Source organism: Hemiscyllium ocellatum, chromosome 5 (genome assembly GCF_020745735.1).
Source record: "Hemiscyllium ocellatum isolate sHemOce1 chromosome 5, sHemOce1.pat.X.cur, whole genome shotgun sequence".
In the NCBI taxonomy this organism is placed as follows: domain Eukaryota; kingdom Metazoa; phylum Chordata; class Chondrichthyes; order Orectolobiformes; family Hemiscylliidae; genus Hemiscyllium; species Hemiscyllium ocellatum.
Genome location: NC_083405.1, coordinates 114,376,691 through 114,393,046, shown reverse-complemented (window position 1 = coordinate 114,393,046; position 16,356 = coordinate 114,376,691). Strand labels below are relative to the sequence as shown.

General features: G+C 42.4%; 1 protein-coding gene across 1 annotated transcript in view; it reads right to left on the bottom strand.

Annotated features, from left to right (window-relative positions):
* vipr2 (vasoactive intestinal peptide receptor 2) overlaps window positions 1-16,356 on the bottom strand; it is a 128,842-nt gene that overhangs the window by 19,034 nt on the left and 93,452 nt on the right. The window contains exon 9 of the mRNA XM_060825725.1: window positions 8,245-8,314. Coding sequence (XP_060681708.1) covers window positions 8,245-8,314 — 70 coding nt within the window. The remainder of the gene's footprint in view (window positions 1-8,244; window positions 8,315-16,356) is intronic.

The window sequence follows — 16,356 nt, the reverse complement described above, 5'->3', positions numbered from 1 at the left end:
TTACTACTGGTATATGGCAGGGATCTGATTTGGGGTCACTGATGTATGTCATTTTTATAAATGATCTGGATGAGCATGTAGAAGGATGGGTTAGTAAACTTGTAGATGAGACTAAATTCAGTGGAGTTGTGGACAGTGCAGAATGATGTTACAGGTTACAGAGGGACATAGATAAGTTGTAGAGAGGTGGCAAAATGGAGTTTAATGCAGAAAAGTGTGAAGTGATTCACTTTGGAAGGAGTAACAGGAATACTGAGTTCTGGGCTAATAATAAGACTCTTGGTAGTGTGGATGAGTAGAGATTCTGATGTCCATGTGCATAGATCCCTGAAAGTTGCCACCCAGGTGGATAGGGTTGCTAAGAAGGCGTAGGTCTGTTAGCTTTTACTGGTAGAGGGATTGTGTTTTGGAGCCATGAGATCATGTTGCAGTTGTACAAAACTCTGGAGTGGCCACACTTGGAGTATTGTGTACAGTTCTGGTCACCACATTAGAGGATGTGGAAGCATTGGAAAGGGTGCAGAGGAGATTTATCAGGATGTTACCTAGTATGGAGGAAAGGTCTTATGAAGAAAGACTGATGGACTTGGGGCTGTTTTCGTTAGGGACAAGAAGTGACTTAATTGAAGCATACAAGATGATCAGAGGATTAGATAGGGTAGACAGTGAGAACCTTTTTCCTCAGGTGGTGATGGCTAGCACAATGGGACTTAACTTTAAATTGAGGGGTGATAGATATAGGACAGATGTCAGAGGTAGGTTCTTTCTTCAGAGAGTAGTAAGGGCATGCAATGTCCTGCACACAACAGTAGTGGAATCTCCAACATTAAGGCATTTAAATGGTCATTAGATAAACATATGGATGATAATGGAATAGTGTAGGTTTGAAGGGCTTTAGATTGGCTTCACTGGTCGGCACAACATCCTGAGAGACAGGATGTACATGTATTTGGAAAGTCAAGGACTGATTAGTGATAGTCATCATGGCTTTGTGTGTGGGAAATCATGTCTCACAAACTTGATTGAGTTTTTTGAAGGAGTAACAAAGAGGATTAATGAGGGCAGAGCGGTGGACGTGATCTATATGAACTTCAGTAAGGCATTCAACAAGGTTTCCCATGGGAGATTGGTTAGCAAGGTTAGATCTCACAGAATACAGGGAGAACGAGCCATTCAAAAACAGAACTGGCTCAAAGATAGAAGATAGAGGATGGTGGTGGAGGGTTGTTTTTCAGACTGGAGGCCTGTGACTAGTGGAGTGCCACAAGGATCGGTGCTAGGTCCACTACTTTTCATCATTTATATAAATTATTTGGATGTGAGCATAAGAGATATAATTAATAAGTTTGCAGATGACACCAACATTGGAGGTGTAGCAGATTACAATGGGATCTTGATCAGATGGGCTAATGGGCTGAAGGATGGCAAATGGAGTTTAATTTAGATAAATGTGAGGTGCTGTATTTTGGGAAAGCAAATCTTAACAGGACTTATACACTTAATGGTAATGTTCTAGGGAGTGTTGCTGAACAAAGGGACCTTGGAGTGCAGGTTCATAGCTCCTTGAAAGTGGAGTCGCAGATAGATAGGATAGTGAAGAAGGCGTTCTGTATGCTTTCCTTTATTGGTCAGACTATTGAGTATAAGAGTTGGGAGGTCAAGTTGCAGCTGTACAGGACATTGGTTAGGCCACTTTTGGAATATTGCATGCAATTCTGGTCTCCTTCCTACTGGAAGGATGTTGTGAAACTTGAAAGGGTTCAGGAAAGATTTACAAGGATGTTGCCAGGGTTGGAGAGATTGAATAGACTGGGGCTGTTTTCCCTGATGTGTAGGAGGCTGAGGGGTGACCTTATAGAGGTTTATAAAATAAATACATACAATAACTTTAATCTTAAGTAAGTGATACCAATTCCCAGTGAGTGACTGAAGGATAATGCAACAAGATTTCAAGGTTTTGGACTATAACTGTAACAAAAGAGCCAAAAGCACCATGTACCGAACATTATTCAATGGGTAAGAAGTACTCTAACCTACAAGATATCCCCCATCTAACACAACTGAATAGACTATACCACTGTCACCACCCACACAACCAGAGGGCCTATTCTTAGGGTGAGGAGGCACACATTTATGACAAAAGTGAACACAGAACACTACAGCGATGTTTTAGAGTCATAGTCATAGAGATGTACAGCACAGAAACAGACCCTTTGGTCCAACTTGCCCATGTTCACCCAATCTAGTCCCATTTGCCAGCACCCGGCCCATATCCCTCTAAACCCTTCCTAATCACATACCCATCCTAATGCCTTTTAAATGGTGTAATTGCACCAGCCTCCACCACTTCCTCTGGCATCTCATTCCATACACGCACCACCCTCTCCGTGAAAAAGTTGCCCCTTAGGTCCCTTTTAAATTTTTCCCCTCTCACCCTAAACCTAAGCCCTTTAGTTCTGGACTCCCCCACCCCAGGGAAAAGACCTTGAGTACTTATGCTATCCATGCTTCTCATGATTTTATAAACCTCTATAAGGTCACCCCTCAGCCTCTGACGCTCCAGGGAAAACAGCCCCAGCCTATCCAGCCTCTCTTTGTAGCTCAGATCCTCCAATCTTGGTAACTTCCTTGTAAATCCTTTCTGAGCCTTTGCAAGTTTCACAACACTCTTCCAATAGGAGGGAGACCAGAATTGCTCGCAATATTCCAAAAGTGGCCTAACCAATGCAGCTACAACATGACCTCCCAACTTGTATACTCAATGCTCTGCCCAATAAAGAAAAGCATACTAAATGCCTTCTTTACTTTTCTATCTATCTATCTGAAACTCCACTTTCAAGGAATTATGAACCTGCACTCCAAGGTCTCTTTGTTCAGCAACACACCCCAGGACCTTACCATTAAGTGTATAAGTCCTGCCCTGATTTGCTTTTCCAAAACTGAGCATTCTGCATTTCTGATCATTTCCAAAACACTTGAAAAGCAAGTTTCATTCCATTCAAATTCAGAATTTATAATCTTTTTAAATGCGTGGTTTTCAATTTATGAGATGAAGGAATACATAAATGCTGCATATGCTGTAAATCTGAAATAAGGGATATATGTTAACAACCTCTATTCGTTTCTTTTAATAGCGTAATAGACTGGTTTAGTTTCCCAGTGTATTCCTGTTGCTGACCAAGTCCCACCTCTCACACCTGCACCTGCTATTAGATTGGACCTTGCTTCTTTGCTCATTCTGCTTCAAATATAACAGAGGGTTCTCATCAAATATCACAGAAGTTCTCGTCAAATATTGCAGAGGTTCTCGTCAAATATCGCAGAGGTTCTCGTCAAATAACGCAGAGGGTTCTCATCAAATAACATAGAGGGTTCTCATCAAATATCACAGAGGGTTCTCATCAAATAACATAGAGGGTTCTCGTCAAATATCACAGAAGGTTCTCATCAAGGCTGAGGGTGAACTTATAGAGGTTTATAAAATCACGAGGGGCATGGATAGGATAAATAGACAAAGTCTTTTCCCTGGGGTGGGGGGTCCAGAACTAGAGGGCATACATTCCGGGTGAGAGGGGAAAGATATAAAAGAGACCTAAGGGGCACCCTTTTCACACAGAAGGTGATACCTGTATGAAATGAGCTGCCAGAGGAAGTGGTGGAGGCTGGTACACTTGCAACATTTAAGAGGCACTTGGATGGGTATATGAATAGGAAGGGTTTGGAGGGATATGGGCTGGATGCTGGCAGGTGGGGCTAGATTGGCTGGGATATCTGGACAAGATGGACCGAAGGGTCTGTTTCCATGCTGTGCATCTCTGTGACTCTAAATATAACAGAGGCTTCTCATCAACTATAACAGAAGGTTCTCATCAAGCTTCTAGGTCTATTCCAGCCACTGTCTTACCTCATCATGCTGCATTAAATATCCACTGGGTCTTGCTGGTTACAGCAATACTCCCAGACACAGCAATTTTATCGGGATGTGACTCCCTCAGTGGAGTCATGAGCCAAAATACTGCAGTCATGAACTCTGAGCCACTAAAGATCAGAAGATTGTAAGAAATAGGACTAGGAGCAGGCTGCTGTGGAGCTCCAAGTGAGTCTTAAAAGATTGCACGCTCCTTTAAATTGGAGTCCTTTTTATAAGTGAAGATGGCTGAACTCCAGGCCCTGAATGCTGTGTGGGAAAATCCGGGAAGGCAGTGCTCTCATAACTTTAACGGTCTGTTACAGTGCCTCCACTCTCAGGTGTGTGCTGAGACCAGCCTCCCCTTCCAGTCCCTACCTCCCCCCAGCCAATCCCCCCATTGGGCTCCCATGCTGGCCTGGTGTCTTGTCAACTGTCTGAAATCAAAATGTGATCACAGTAGCAAACATTCTGGGGAGCACTTTTCTCTCAATGAGACTAAACTACCCAGAGTTATTGGAGAAGTGCTTTCATTTGGCGAAGGGAACACGGAAAGCAAGCTGTTTCCCTTCTTTAGAGGTTTCTTCCACCCATTATCATTTGGCCAACAATCTTTCCTGTAGTCATTCCTTACCAGCTTCAGAACAGTTTATTTTGGCAGGAGTAATGTAAACCATTCTGCTTAAAGTAATAAATTGAATTAGAAAGCAAATGAACATACCACAACCACCTGATGCAGCCCTCAAAAGCTAGTGCCTCTGAATAAACCTGTTGGGCTATAACATGGTGTTGTGTGAATTTTAACTTTGCACACCCCAGTCCAACACCAGCACCTCCGAAGCAGAACATATCATGGTACAACTTAATAGAAAGTAAACAGGTTGTGGCCTTAAAAATTGATCTAAAGCTGTGCTTATGGATTCTTTAATGATTTAAATATTCATGATTTAGGCTGCCCACAAGTCAGCAGAATGAGACAGAACGTAACTTGAAAGAGATACAGCCCACTACAGTTTGGCACGTACATTCTTGGTCTTGAGGGAGTCCAGCGAAAGTTCACCAGACTGATTCCCAGGACGGCAGGGCTGCCATAGGAGGAAAGACTGGATCGACGTGGCTTATACTCCCTGGAATTTGGATAAATGACAGTGGATATCATAAAAACATATAAAATCCTGATTGGACTAATCATAGGAAGAATGTTCCTGATGTTGGGGACGTTTGGAACTAGGCGTCACAGTCTAAGAATGAGGGGTAAGCCATTCAGGACTGAGATGAGGAAGAATTTCTTCACTCAGAGAGGTGTGAACCTGTGGAATTCTCTACCACAGGAAGCTGTTGCACCTGTTTGTTTATATTTAAGAGGGTGCTGGACATGGTCCTTGCAGCTGAAGGGATCAAGGGATATGGGCAGAAAGGAAGGAATGGGATTACATAATCAGCCATGGTCATATTGAATGATGGTGAAGGATCGAAAGGCCGAATGGCCTACTCCTGCACCTATTTTCTCTATTTCTACGTTTCTATATCACTGTCTGAAAGCATCCTCCCCTTACTTATTGTTAAGTTCATTCCTGAGACTGATAGCGATAATACAGGAGAAACAGAGTCTTACACCAGTTTAAACATAAAAACAAAACAGAACAACTAACTGAATTATGATTGTTCTCATCAGAATGCTCTCCTACCATCACTCCTTCCCCTACCTGCTTCATCTCCCAAAACTGATGAAGGGTCAGACCGGACTCAAACCTCTTCTTTTCTCTCTCTCCACAGAAGCTGCCAAGTCTGCTGAGTTTCTCCAGCATTCTGTGTTTGTGGGAGCATCCCCCATTGTTCTGGAGAAGGACATGAGGCCAGGCAGAGCAGAGGTGAGGAGACCATTATGGACTCCTTTTCCCATTGTCGGGGCTTGGATATCTATCCTGCCTGCTCCAGATCTCCCAGTGTTACCTTCTCACTCGGTCGCTGAACTGTCTGGAAACAGCCGTTCTGTGTCAGTCTGCCCACTCCACTCTTTTTGTGGAACACGACATACATAGTAACCTCGATTGTCCAGCATTCGATTATCCGATTGTTGGATTATCCGGCAAGGTCGCAAGGTTCTGATGCTTGGCTAAACTATGTTCTCTGGCATTTGATTATCCGGAATTCGATTAACCGAACAAAGTACTCCCCACCCGTGTCCTTCAGATAATCGAGATTCCTCTATATACAGCTCCACAAACATTGTCCTTAATCCGCACTTATGTATTAAACCGAAAGATGTCTCTGTTTCAGTATATCCAGATAATTTCAACTTCTGGGAATTGGGAGTTAGGATCAAATCAGATAGAGTACTAAAGACAGATGCGTATCTTATCACCACAGCATCCACTTAGCAACTGTTCTGACCTCTTGACCACAATAAATTGCGAATCCTAGATGTTTGTTGATGAATAAACAGTAGTTAGGAGGTCGGCTGAATTTCCACCTTTTTGCAAATTATGTCAAGTGCATTGCTTTCTCTAAGTGTGCAATTCTGGACTCCCTCCTATTGGAATGATGTTGTGAAACTTGAAAGGATTCAGAAAAGACTTACATGGATGTTGCCAGGGTTGGAGGGTTTGAGCTACAGGGAGAGGCTGAATAGGCTACAGTTGTTTTCCCTGGAGCATTGGTGGCTGAGGGGTGACCTTTTACAGGTTTATAAAATCATGAGGGGCGAGGATAGGGTAAATAAACAAGGTTTTTTCCCCTGAAGTGAGGGAGTCTAGAAGTAAATGTCATTGGTTTAGGGTGAGAGTGGAAAAATTTAAAAGGGACCCAAAGGGTAACTTTTTCATGCAAAGGGTGGCGCATGTATGGAATGAGCTGCCAGAGGAAGCGGTGGAGGCTAGTATAATTGCAACACTTAAAAGGCATTTGAATGAGTATATGAATAGGAAGGGTTTAGAGGGATATGGCCCAAGTGCTGACAAATGGGACTAGATTGGGTTAGGATACCTGGTCGGCGTGGATGAGTTGGACCAAAGGATCTATTTCCGTGCTGCACATCTCTCTGACTCTATTACTCTAAATCTGCAGGCAGGAGGCCATGCAGCGTTCAATGCTACAAGTAATATTCTTCAAGATGCATGTGTGAGCAGTCATACAACAATTGTAATGGGACTACGCAGTGTGACAAACAATTCTCACACAATAAAGGAAGTTTGACACTCACATGGGAGTGCAGCTCTCGTTCTGCTTTCTGTCAACTGAGATTATGTGCATAAATCCTCCTGGAATTGGACCCATAACTTTCTGACTCATGGGTGAGACCACAGCTGATTTCAATCCTCTTATTTCCTAAATCGAACACATGATTTCCATTCTTTCCATCTGGAAATACTCACAGACCAACTTCATTGATTTTACAAAATAGGTCGTTAATGGCTACGGTGCAGGTCCATAAAATACCAAGAGCCACAGACATACTTCACACATTCAACCATCAATTCTGTCAATTGTGTGGAATGAACAAAGTTGAAATAAAAAACAGCAAGCTCAGCAACAATAATAAGATTTGTTGTCCCATATAGTTCTGGATACTTTAAACAGATTGTCCGCAAAAAGCAATTAATATTATGGTTAAGCCCCTTAAAATTAAAGAGGAGGAGTGCAATTGTAGGGTATACAGGATTAACATAAACATTCTTGGTCCAATTATCCCATGGAACTGGATGGCTCAAGAGCTGTTGTGACCATTTAAGGAAAAGCCAGTAAAACCTGTGAATGGCACATACTGGTCTGAATGCTCTTGAATATCTCAAATGAAGCTCCAATATGACCAGGATATTTGTTTCCAAGTTTTATTTTGTTTTATTTGTTTTTTCTGTCTGTGGTGACAATGCCATCTGGGGAAAGCTGACTACTGGAGGCTGTCAGGTTCGCCTTTGAGTCTCACTTGGTCGTCTATGGAAATGTGGAAGAAATTTTGCAGAAGATTCTCTGCAGAGGTGACGAATCTATATAAAATTTTAGATTTAATTCAATAATTTGTACAAACGACAGCACTGATTGTTCAAAACCCCAATGCAGTGCTCTTCTGTTCTGGTCATTAGCAGGACCAATCTGTTTTTATCCCTTGTTTTGCAAATTCTACCTGGTGGAAAGACGGTGCTAATGAGCAAATCTTGATCATTGCACATAATGCTACAATGTCTGAGATAGTTGGTAACAATAACACGGTAATATAAAGGTGAGTACTCATAGTGATTTGCAAGTAAACAGAATCATTAGAAGCACACATATTTGAGGCAGGAATCTGCTAAAGCCATTCCTGTTTGAAGAGATGCAGATACTTATTTGTCACTCACAATGATAGATGCTAAGATTGGTCCTTTGAGTGTCCACCAAGGAATGCTGTGGATATTCTTGTCCCAGCACCTACAATCAAAGGAGAACATGCATGTTATATAGAATTAAATTACAGCAAGACTTAAAAACAGCTCAAACCTGCAAAATAAGCATTTAGGCCATAATATTTAGTTTACATTGATAATTAACATTCACTCATCAACACACAGCCAGCTCTCACAGTCTCAATGTATAGGTATTTTGAAAGGTCATTCATTAAAAGGAAATCACCCCGATCTTAATATTTTGAATGTGCACTGTGCTGGGAGCTTGTGCACATAGAGCATCCCTTGGTCATTCTAGAACCTTCATAATGTTAGTGTAAAAGGTTGGTAAAGTGGGAAGGATCTGTTACTGATGGGGCGATCCCATCAACCAGAGCTAACCTCCTGAAACCTTCCAGAGTCTTACTCAGTCATGCCTTACCCAAGCCACCAGAAAAAATGTTAATTATCAGTATCTTAAGATATTAGAACATAGAGTACAGAACAGTACAGCACAGGAATAGGCCCTTTGATCCAAAATTTGTGCTGAATATTATTGAGGATACTTATTTATTTATCTTAATAAAAGACCAGAGAGGTCATCAATACCAATAGGATTGAGACCATGAGAAGGGAAGAGAAGGAGAACTGAGTGAGTTGGCTTTGTGTTGGTTAAGTATGTGGAGCCTCAGTTTATTTCAAAATAGGACTTCATGTTGTGCTCATGTCTTGAACAAATATAATAAGTCCTTCTTTGCAGCACAAAAGTAGTTAGCTCTGCTACCTCACAGGGCCAGGGATCCGGGTTCGATTCCAGCCTTAGACGACTGTCTGTGTGGAGATTGCACATTCTCCCCATGTCTGCGTGGGTTTATTCCAGGTGCTCTGGTTTCCTCCCACAGTCCAAAGATGTGCAGGTTAGGTGGATTGGCCATAATGTTCAGGGATGTGTAGGTTAGGTGTATTAGTCCGGGGTAAATGTAAAGTAACAGGGTAGAGGAATGGGTCTAGGTGGGATATTCTTCAGCGGTTGGTGTAGACTTATTGGGCCTAATGGCCTGTTTCCACACTGTAGAGGTTATATGAAGTCTTCCTGCTTCTTCAGTACCACGTCAAAGAAAACTCAAATTTGATATTTATTTTTATGAGTCACTTTTTCCTGGGAGGGCGGAGAGAGAGCTGGGAGGGAGGGTTCCCAAAATATATCTGGGTTTCACACTGCAGTTGGGTGCCAATGACTGAAGCTGTCCTTGGATTCAAACAAGACCCGGCTGGATTAATTGGGTGTCCTCACTGTCTCCAACATGATTGGTGTTGGTCCGACTGGAATAAAAATCCATCACTTCATTTTAACTGTTCTGCCACCTAGGGTTTGCCAGCAGGAATTATAGCGGAGTGGGCATTTAATTTGGAACAGAAGCAAGAGGGAGAAAAACAAACAAGAATGTGGGATAAGAAGTCTACAGGTCGGCGCAACATCAAGGGCCAAAGGGCCTGTACTGTGTTGTCATGTTCTATGTTCTAAGAAAAGAATGTCCTATCAAATTCCCTCTACAATGCTCCACTGGAATTGAACACAAGCGTAAGGAACAACACCATGTCCTCCTGCCAGATGCTCTGCAGAATGAAGAAGTTCCCAACATAAATACATTTCCCATTCTCTTTCTGTGGATGCTGGAGATCTGAAATAAAAACAAAAAGTGCTGGAAGATTATGAAGAACAGTCATATTGGATGCGAAAAATTAACTCTGTTTTTCTCTCTCCATGGATGCTTCCAGACCTGCCGAGTTTCCCCAGAATTTTCTATTTTTATTCCCTATTCTATTGCTGGGTAGAAATGCTGACAGAAATGCTCTTGCAAGGATGCCTTCCTTGAAGAAGCTCTCTTCCTCCCTCTACAAGGATTTCATTTCCCCTCCCTCCACCTTGTCTCAGTCGAATCCCTCGAACTCAGCACTGCCTTCCTAACCTGCAACCTTCTTCCTGACCTCTCCGCCCCCACCCCACTCTGGCCTATCACCCTCACCTTGACCTCCTTCCACCTATCACATCTCCATCGCCCCTCCCCCAAGTCCCTCCTCTCTACCTTTTATCTTAGCCTGCTGGACACACTTTCCTCATTCCTGATGAAGGGCTTGTGCCCAAAACGTCGATTCTCCTGCTCCTTGGATGCTGCCTGACCTGCTGCGCTTTTCCAGCAACACATTTTCAGCTAGAAATACTGACAATGCAGTTTGGGAACACTAGAAAGGTTTGGGCCTACGCTGAGCAGAACTGAAAGGTATTGAACTGCCTTTTCCTTTGAGTAGACTCTTAGGTCACTGGAGCCTACTTTATTTTGCAAGGTTTCATGCTTTCTATTCTATTGACTTACCGGACCTCAGTTTCTCCCTAAATATAACTTAAAAACTGGGAAGAAGGAAAAATGGATTGCATATATATTGCTGATGGGCTCGTGTACAAAGGTACAGTATATTCTGAGGATGGGAAGTTACAAAGGGAAATGGGCATACTCAATAAATGGGTAAAACTTGAAATAGGACTTCAATTTGTGCATACGTGTGTGTGGATCTGAGACAAAGATAAATTGGAATATCTTCTTGATGGTGACAGACTGGGAGCTGTGGAGACTTTGGAGGCAGCTAGTGCACTAGTATGAAAAAGACTGATGGGATGTGATTCTTTCCCCAAGGGGACTAGAATACAAACATATAAAGTTAGAAAGTCACACAGGACATAAACAGACCCTTCAGTCCAACTGGTCCATGTTGACCATGTTCTCAAACCAAACTAGTCCACTTGGCCCATATCCCTCTAACTTCCTATTCATATACCTGTCCAAATGTATTTTAAATGGTGTAATTGTACTTGTGTCCATCACTTCCTCAGACAGTTCATTCCACCTACTAACCACACTCAGTGTAACAATGTTGCCCCTCATGTCCTTTTTAAATCTTTCTCCTCTCACCTTAAAAATATACTCCTTAATTTTAAGCTCCCCTATCCTAGGGAAAAGCCCCTTGCTATTCATCTTATCTATCTATGCCCCTCATGATTTTATGAACCTCTTTTTCAATCACCCCTCAACTACCTACCCTCCAGTGAAAAAGGTCCCAGCTTATCCAACCAATTTTTAGAACTCAAATCCTTCATTCCTAGCAATATCCTAGTAAAGCTTTTCTGAACCCTCTCCAATTTAATAATATCCTTCTTATAACAGAGTGACCACAACTGCCACACTGTGCTCTGGAACAGGCCTCATCAACATCCTGTACAACATGAGGAGGTGATGCATCATTTACAAAGAGCTTTGGTTAATTCTGGGCAGTGAATCACAGCAAAGGCATGTTGGGCTGGGAGGAAGTACAATGAACATTCAGTAGTATGTTACCAGGGTTTATAGGGTTGAGGCATTTGAGGAGTGTACGAATGGATGTGCTACAAATGATAAAAGGATTTGATAGGCTCGATATGGAGGTGAATCCAAAAGCAAAACACAGGAATACCTTTTCTATACAAAACCAAGAAGCTTTCAATGTTTAACTGGAGGAAATTCCCACTCTAATATTGGATGTTGATCAGTAAATGTGACAATTTTAAGACAGGAAAGGTTATAAGTGATGGCAGTTTATGTTGTTTATTGTCAATGGTCCTGTGGAAACCAAAGCTATGTCTTTGGATGATGTTGCCAAGGGAGGAATGTAGATGAGAAGTAGGGGAGACATCCAAGGATAGATTCTTAGGGCATCCCAGAAATGGCGATTTGGAAGTGGGAAGAGGCACCATAATGGGTGTTTCTGGCAATGACTAAATCTGTAAAAAAATGTAGTGCGGTGATTGGAGAGCTGCCCAGCTGGATGCTAGCGGGGTGGTGTTGGAGGACAACCATGTGGTCAAACATGTCACAAGCTGAATACCTGTGATGAAGGAAAGAAGTGGAATATTTTCCATTCATGACAATTACAAAAAATGCCACTTAGCATCCGCCACAGCCAATACAGTAAGCAAATAGCCTCTTTTCAGTCAGCAAGGCCATTACAGGTTTGTCATGAACATGTGCCACATTCAGAAAGGCCATTATTGTCGGCTGCCGGCATCTCACCTGGAAAATGGACACCCATTGTGGGCAAGTTTAGAGAAGATTTGTAGCTCAGTTTGAGGTTCTGGATGTAGGTTTGCTCACTGAGCTGGAAGGTTCATTTCCAGACATTTTGTCATTCTACTAGGTAACATCTTCAGTGGGCCTCCGGGTGAAGCACTGCTGATAATTCCTGCTTTCTATTTATATGTTTAGGTTTCTTTGGGTTGCTGAAGTCATTTCCTGTGGTGATGTCATTTCCGGTGGTGGTGCCATTTCCGGTGGTGGTGTCGTTTCCTGTTCTTTTTCTCAAGGGGTGGTAGATGGGGTCTAACTCGGTGTGTTTGTTGATAGAGTTCTGGTTGGAATGCCATGCTTCTAGAAATTCTCGTGAGTGTCTCTGTTTGGCTTGTCCTAAGATGGATGTGTTGTCCCAGTCAAAGTGGTGTCCTTCCTCATCCGTATGTGAGGATACTAGTGAAAGAGGGTCATGTCGTTTTGTGGCTAGTTGGTGTTCATGTATCCTGGTAGCTAGTCTTCTGCCAGTTTGTCCAATGTAGTGTTTGTTACAGTTCTTGCACAGTATGTTGTAAATGTCATTAGGTTTGCTTATCCTTACATATAGATAAGGAAGGACACCACTTTGATTGGGACAACACATCCATCCTAGGATAAGCCAAACAGAGACACGCACGAGAATTCCTAGAGGCATGGCAATCCACCCGAAACTCTATCAACAAACACATCTAGTTAGACACCATCTACCACCACGAGAAAAAGAACAGGAAATTACCTAACCGCAGGAAAAGACATCACCACAGGAAATGATATCAGCAACCCAAAGAAACCCAAACATATAAATAGAAAGCAGGAATTATCAGCAGGCCTACTGAAGATGTTACCTAGGAGGATGACAAAACGTCTGGAAATGAACCTTCCAGCTCAGTGAGCAAACCTATATCCAGAACCCATTGTCGGTGCAGGTGGCAGCTTAAATGTAAGTTTTGAAGTAGGCAAGCAGCATGCCCACTTCTTCCAGAAAGAAGGCTAGTTAGATAAGCCAATTATTACCCTATAGCACCATAGAACACCCAGTCACTACTTTGAAGTATTACTGGAAGGATAACTCAACATTCACACTCCACTAATTGGTACAACCTAATGAGTGGCCAAACATCACGGTCATTCAAAGAAAGACCAAATGTCCCAAAAACTCTGTTCTGTGAGGCTAGTGAACAGCAACTTACACTGATATTGCACCTTTAACATAGAGGAACATCTGAAGGTACTACGTAGGAATATATAATACAAAGCATGACATTGAACAATATTAGAGCTGAAAATGTGTTGCAGGAAAAGCGCAGCAGGTCAGGCAGCATCCAAGGAGCAGGAGATTCGATGTTTCAGGCATAAGCCCTTCTTCAGATTGAACAATATTAGGTGATATTAGGTCAGATACCAAACCTTTGGTGAAAGCGATAGGTTTTAACAAGTGTCTTAAAGAATTAAAGGGAAAATAGTGAGGTGGAGAGGCACTGAGAGTGAATTCCAGGGGCTTGCACGGCCACCAGTGGTGGAGCATTTATCATTGGGAATACACAATAGGGTAGAGTTAGAGATGTGCTGATGTCTTAGAGGGTGTGAGATTGAAAGCGATTACAGAGATAGTGACAGCAAGGCAATGAAAGGGTTTGAAAACAAGGATAAAAACTTTTAAAACAAGACTTCGCTTGTTCGGATTGGCAATGTAGATCAGTGAGCACAGGATGTGGACGCTTTGGAGAGGGTGCAGAGAAGGTTTACAAGGATGTTGCCTGGTATGGAAGGTGCTAGCTATGAAGAGAGGTTGAGTAGGTGAGGTTTATTTTCATTAGAAAAAAGGAGATTGAGGGGGGACCTTATTGAGATTTACAAAATCACGAAGGGTATAGACAGGATGAAGGATTCAATAACGAGGGGCCACTCTTTCAAGGTGAGAGGTGGAAAGTTTAAGGGGGATACATGTGGCAAATACTTCACACAGAGGGTGGTGGGCATTTGGAACGCGTTGCCAGCAGAGATGGTAGAGGCAGGCATGGTAGATTCATTTAAGATGCGTCTGGACAGATGCATGAGGAGGTGGGGAGCAGAAGGATACAATGCTTAAGAATTGACCGACAGGTGTAGACAGTTGATTTGGATCAGTTCAGGCTTGGAGGGCCGAAGGGCCTGTTTCTGGGCTGTAAATTTTCTTTGTTCTTCTTTGGGATGATTAGGGAACAGGACTTGTTGTGACTTAAGACATTGGCAACTGAGATTTAGATGATACCAAAGCTTGGAGATAGAAAGTGGGAGACTAGACAAGAGTGCATTAGAACATCTGAGACCAGAGGTAACAAAGGCATGAGTAAAGGTTTCAGCATACAGAGAACTGAAAGGGAGGGGCAACATTACAGTGGTGGAATGAAGGTAAAAATCCACTGACTTTATTTCAGACTGTGGCTGGCGAGAAGGATGGAGATTTAAAAAGTACTGCGTGCACCCTCACTGCTCTCTATGTCTGGGCTGTCCTGTCATCATCTTCCTGAGTTATTGGCTGCCTCATGACGGGAGCTAGCTGCTTTCCTAAACACCTACAAGTGGTAAGCTGTGGTGAAGGGGCCACTTAGTGCCTGCGGCTTAGTGACTATCAGCCTCTGATGCTGGATTTAGGCAAAAATTGTAAATGTCCTGCCAACTTCCCTTCTAATTTGGGCACAAGTCCCTTATGAGCTTCTCCCTTCCCCAGTATGATTTTCTGATGAACAATCACAGCTGCCAGGCTTTCAATGTTAAACTTTCTCATGCCTGAACCAAGCTATAAAAAAGTTCAATCATAGAAAAAACACAGAATAAAAACTGGGCAGATTCTTGGCAGATATACTGAAAAGACAACAGTAGGTTACAGACCCCAGTGAAGGTGAAGATTATCCCCAAACCCTGTCCCAACACTATTAAGCTGCAATTTTACTGAAAGGAACTTTGCTTGAATCACCCTAAGATAGGAGACAAAGGTATCTTTAGGCCCCAGTTTTAGGTTTTGGCAATAAAATCCCAGTTTGTCACCCTATAATTGGTTTATTAATTGATGTGTGAGATCATAGGGTTTTGCAAAATCGTTTTTTAATATTGAAACTTGAATGTGGGTTCCTTCCTTCAAACGAAATGATCTCATTTAGATTAAGGTATCCCACCTTTCTGGTCCAACTTGAACAGCACTGTTAAGCAAACTGCATTACATGTATGGCATGGCTGCAACTGTATACAGGCTCCATATTTTTTATTCACTTGTGGGATATGGGCATTGCAGCCGGTCAACATTTATTGCTTGTGCCTAGTTGTCCTTGAGAAGTTGGCAATGAGCTGCCTTCTTGAACCGCTGCAGTCCATTCCTGCAGATGCCATTGTAAGAACACCAACCCCAGATCTGTTCCTTATAAATTCCTTCATTCCTCTGACCAAGTCCCCATGATATGATGACAGTTGCTTACTGTACTAAATGGGATCTGAAGCCTCTTAGCCCCATACATTACATGTTATTGTTTATCTTCCACATTCATATTTATTTGCAGTTGGGAACGATGCCACTTACATTGATGACATTTGACCAGTAAATGGAAGCCCAAAAGAATCCAGCTGTCAGGGAATTTTCTAGCTCATAGTCAGAATAGAAACATTGTTAGATTCCCTTCCTGCATCATGATGGGAACCTGCAGTAAAATTTTATAAAGGGAACATTCCTAACTTGACAGACAGAGTGACCAACCATGGCACCCACTTAGCTACAGGACTTTTTTTGGAGTGACACTGCCAACTGATTTGTTTTTAAAAATTTTTTTTCTGACCTACAGACTGGCCATTATATGCAGTCAGTTGGATTTAACACAATTTTACAATGACAGGAGCCATTATAATCGGACACGCACAACATATAATTCCATGGCTGAGATACAGCTATGTTAAAACTGGTCATAAACAGCTGTGAATAACC